General features: G+C 28.4%; 1 protein-coding gene across 1 annotated transcript in view; it reads left to right on the top strand.

The window, feature by feature from the left end:
- LOC108752718 overlaps positions 1-4,779 on the top strand; it is a 7,183-nt gene extending 2,404 nt beyond the window's left edge. Inside the window, exons 7-11 of the mRNA XM_018493750.1 lie at positions 3,105-3,253; positions 3,558-3,616; positions 3,812-3,953; positions 4,058-4,222; positions 4,589-4,779. Coding sequence (XP_018349252.1) covers positions 3,105-3,253; positions 3,558-3,616; positions 3,812-3,953; positions 4,058-4,222; positions 4,589-4,735 — 662 coding nt within the window. The 3' untranslated portion in view covers positions 4,736-4,779. The remainder of the gene's footprint in view (positions 1-3,104; positions 3,254-3,557; positions 3,617-3,811; positions 3,954-4,057; positions 4,223-4,588) is intronic.
- The last annotated feature ends 46 nt before the right edge of the window (positions 4,780-4,825 follow it).

The raw sequence follows: 4,825 nt of genomic DNA, 5'->3' as shown, positions 1-4,825 counted from the left end.
TATATATATATATATATATATATATATATAGATATATATATACATATAAATTTTGGAAAATATTAACATATTGCCCTGTCATAAATAATTAATTTTAACACATAAGAATAAATTAATAAATTTAAAACTGCAAAAACAACTATAAGAATAAAATATATGACAGAATTAAATAATATGAACAGTAAATAACAGGAGCATACAATATTACATACTGTATTTTCGTAGAGCTTTATATTTAAAATTATTACGTTAAAAATATAAAATATTTATATTTTAAAGAATATGACAATAAATTCAGCATTATTATTATTATTATTTGGATTTTGTGTCTGGAACATACATATGGTAATATTAATGTAATAGAAAATACGCGTCTAAAGTTGTTTTCAATTGCAAGTATTCAATATCAAATGGCACAAAGTTCTTTATATACGATACATTTCCAAGTATAAGGTTAGAGGTACCGAATATTATTTGATTAATTTTTATTATATATTCCATTTATATTGATTTATACGTAAATAAACATTGAAAATTGTAACTTCATGTTTTAGATACCTATTATTTCATGTTTAACTTTTTACCAATAACAAATTAATTTGTTATAAGTCTTTTCTCGTAACATGCTGCAAAATACGATTTAAACAACTGACTCGACTAAATCATAATGTTGAATAAACTAATCATAGTTTAGTCGAAGTCGCCTTAATTTCGCTTCCGCAGCATTGTTCCGGATATATTAATAGTAATTTCCGAGTATTTCAATTTTGTTGCATGCTTATAATGCGCAACACATCTAATGCATACATCAGTGTGGGAAGGCGAAACCTTGAGATTCAAGGCCTTGCAAACGCTCGGACGCTTTGCTTTCATTTGCTATCAAATGGTTATCTCTCGTTGGCTTCTTTAAAAAATAGTATTCTGTACAAATAAAACTTGTAGTTTTTAGAAGAATAGAAATAAATGTGTATCTTTAGCATTGTATTCCAAGAAACGTATTGCAATTTATAATAATATTATTTATAATCGATATAAATAATATGCGATTATTATTTATAATTTATAAATGTAACCATATAATTATTTATGGTCATTTTTTTACGTTGCCAATACTTTGAATCTGTTACCTAATAGTTTAAAGCTTTAAAAGGTTAAGAATTTCGTCATGATGTGTAAAGAAGAACATGATTTGCAAATTTTATACATGATGACGAATCATGCTGGAACTAATTAACGCTGGTTAACACTTGCAATATACGTTACATCATCTAACGAACTATGGCTATGATATCCTGACATTTTGTACCATAAACACATATCGTCTAACTACGCTGTTCACATTGTGCTACTTAAACATATATATGTACAATGTTTTTGCTTTTTTTACCTATAATGCGTGTTCTTAGCGGCGAGACATTACTGTATCTCCTGATAACAGTTGTAGCATGTAATAATGATAGATGATGGTATATATCAATAAGACTGATGTTCTTACGCGACAGTTCTGTGCCATCGAACCTCAAATTGTTAATCGATAAAAGATTAATACTTCAAAAATATTAATAGATTGAATTGCAAAATATACTGCAACATAATCAAGTTAACGAGTATTTAAACTTGCTAGGCTTATTATCAGAACTCTGTCCAAGTAAGATCAATTTATTAACAATGTTTTTTCTTATAAGTCTGCGTAATTTTATGAATAGATGTACCTATTGCAAAGGTTTACGTAATTATTCGCATTTTGATATTAAAATTAATTTATGACAATAAATTAAGCGTAATGCTAATATGGAAAGCAATAGCAATTAAGTGATCGTAAAAGTCGATTCGCTCAAAGTAAAGTAAACCGAGGTGAAGTAAATTAATTTTTATTGATTAGTGAAAAAAGTAATCGAAAACAAATGTTGATATTAAGATTTTATTATGAATTCTTATAATTTTTACAATATTTAAGTGATGTACTCATAAAAATGGTCTTGTTTCTAATCTTATTATCATTAATTTTTATAACTTTTGCTAGGTTTTCATAATAAAATAAGACATAAATACGGTATTTCTTATTGCAAAAAAAAAAATAAAAAAAGGGAATTACCTTCATTTTGAAATTGAAAGGCGAAGCAAATCACTAATTAACTAGACTGACTTTGCAAATTATACACTATAAAAATAATTATAATTTGCATAAGTCTCAATATACTTTTTCGTTACAAAGTTATAAAAATTGTAATTTTTTTTTTAAATCGTGCAGATTTCATGTAAGAGAAAACAATTCTTCATGCATGAACGATATATCTACGCTTATATTGTCGACTGACATTGAATCATATGCAATACAGAACTGTTGTTTATTGTTTTCTGATGCAAGAGGAAGCGCGGAAGTAACTCGCATAATAAAATAGCTTGTTTGAAACAAACAAGACTACTAGTAAGTATGGAGAATTCTCAATGATAATTGATCTCACTCTTACATGTATGCAATACAGAACTATTCCTTGTTACACAGGCACTTCGCGAACTATTTATATAGCTCCGACAAACAAGTTGATTAGACAGTCTGTCATAATCTCGCTACGTATCTCCAGAGAATACAATCTGCAGGTTCGGTTTGGTGTGATTTTCCATTTCCATTTCTCTTTACCTGTGTAAATAATTCACCACTGAAGTGATAAGACTATACTTGAACGATTGCGAATAATTGTGATTCACAGTGTACGATATTGACCTTTATAATTTTTGGAATTCGACGAGTGTATGAATCGTACTTCATTACGCGATAATTTATGAACCTAGAAATTTACTGAATCATTTTCCATATCTGTCCAGTGTATAATTGAATTTGTAAAGCCACAGTCCACTGGTTTGTTATAACTTGTGGCCTATAATTGACAAGCTTCCTTTTGACTAATTAATTAACGCAAGTTATGTGCCGTAGTTTACATTTATTTGAGACAATGTTGCCTGATTGTATCTGATATTTTGTTACTTTTCTTTGTTTCTTTCTGTTTTTCAATCATACTCGCATAATTAGTTATTCTTTTAAATACAAGAATGTGGTGCGTATCGTCGCCATTTCATTAATAGCATATCGTGCGTCTCCGCAGATTTCAAGATGCCCATCGATCTTTACCAACTTACCGGAAGTCCGCCATGTCGGGCCGTTCTTTTAACAGCGGCAGCTGTAGGAGTGGATTTAAATGTGAAAAACGTGGATCTCTCTGCCGGCGAACACCTAAAACCCGAATTTATTAAGGTGACTTATAATAAAATTTTTGTAATAAAACATTTAAGAATATAAATACAAGTGAATTCTTAAATTAAATTATTTGTATGTTGTTACTCTTTAAATTTTTTGGAATGGATTCTCATTCTAAAGAATGAAAATTAAATCACACTTTTTAAAGCCAGACTCAATTTTCAATCTTTAAGAATGAGATTTCACTCTTTAGAGCTTTCACTCTACAAAAATTGTAGAACATGCAACAAAAACTCCGAGAATTTATTTAAAAAAAGAAAGGATTAAGAAGGAGAAGGATTTATATATATTTATATAATAGATGAACCCACAACATACAGTACCTACATTGGACGATGATGGCTTATATTTGTGTGAAAGGTGTTTATCTTTTAATCTTTTTATATTAAAATTTAACGAATATTACAAGTCTAATTTTTACACACATATAAAATAAATATATTTTTCTGTATCTAACTGTCTTTGTCATATATTTTTCTTTAAATTCTTTAGTAAAATCAATATCAGTTAATTATTATTATAATAAATTATTTACGCGCTCGCATCGCTTTGCAGCCGCGCAATTATGACCTATCTAGTCAATCAATATGGCAAGAATGATTCTCTGTATCCAAATGATCCGAAAAAACGAGCCATGGTTGATCAAAAACTTTATTTCGATATGGGAACTCTGTATCGATCGTTCGCTGATTATTACGTAAGTTATTCTTGGAACATATAATACTTCATAAATCATATTTAATATGTATGATTGATAGAAATGATACACGTATATAATGTATGTACATACATTAATCGCAGTATCCAATAATATTCACCGGCGTCACTCCGGAGCAAGCAAAATATGATAAACTGCATGAAGCCTTGTCTCTCTTGAATAAATTCCTGGAAGGGGAAAATTATGTAGCGGGAAAAACTCTAACTCTCGCTGATATTACCTTGGTCGTCTCCGTTTCTAATTTTCCGGTAGGAAAACTATATAATTTTATACAAACACATACTACTCATTCATTAAAACATTTATTAAATCGATAAAATAGCGTAGGGAAAAAAAGCATGTCTATAGATTTAGACATAAAAAAGTATCTCTTGTTTTTAAATTAAATATTAGTTTCATTATTTGTAATTTATACTATTATTATTTTTTTTAATACTAATTTTAAGTAAAACTTTATTGTAAGTTTATAACACTTTGCTATATATAAACAAGTGCGTATTTTGATATGACAAACAAAATCAAAAACTAAATTTTTACAAAAATATAGCTTTGCAAGAAAGTTATTATAAAAACAAAATAACATCAAATTAGCAATTTAATATTTTCTTTTGCAGCTTGTGGACTATGATTTGAGTAAATATAGCAACATTCTGAGATGGTTTATTAAGATCCAAGCCGAAATTCCTAATTACAGTGAACTCGAAAGCGTTGGTATGAAGGCATTCGCAAACTTCGTCGAACGCTATAAAAAAAAGACGTAATTTCGTCGCATAGATTGAATAGCTGTACAATGCATTGATACTGAATTATTTTTACAGTATTTTTTCTTCTAGAATTATTACGTATTATAG

Source organism: Trachymyrmex septentrionalis, unplaced genomic scaffold (assembly GCF_001594115.1).
Source record: "Trachymyrmex septentrionalis isolate Tsep2-gDNA-1 unplaced genomic scaffold, Tsep1.0 scaffold62, whole genome shotgun sequence".
Taxonomy (NCBI): domain Eukaryota; kingdom Metazoa; phylum Arthropoda; class Insecta; order Hymenoptera; family Formicidae; genus Trachymyrmex; species Trachymyrmex septentrionalis.
Note: the sequence above shows the minus strand (reverse complement) of the source record. Positions and strands in the feature narration are given on the sequence as shown.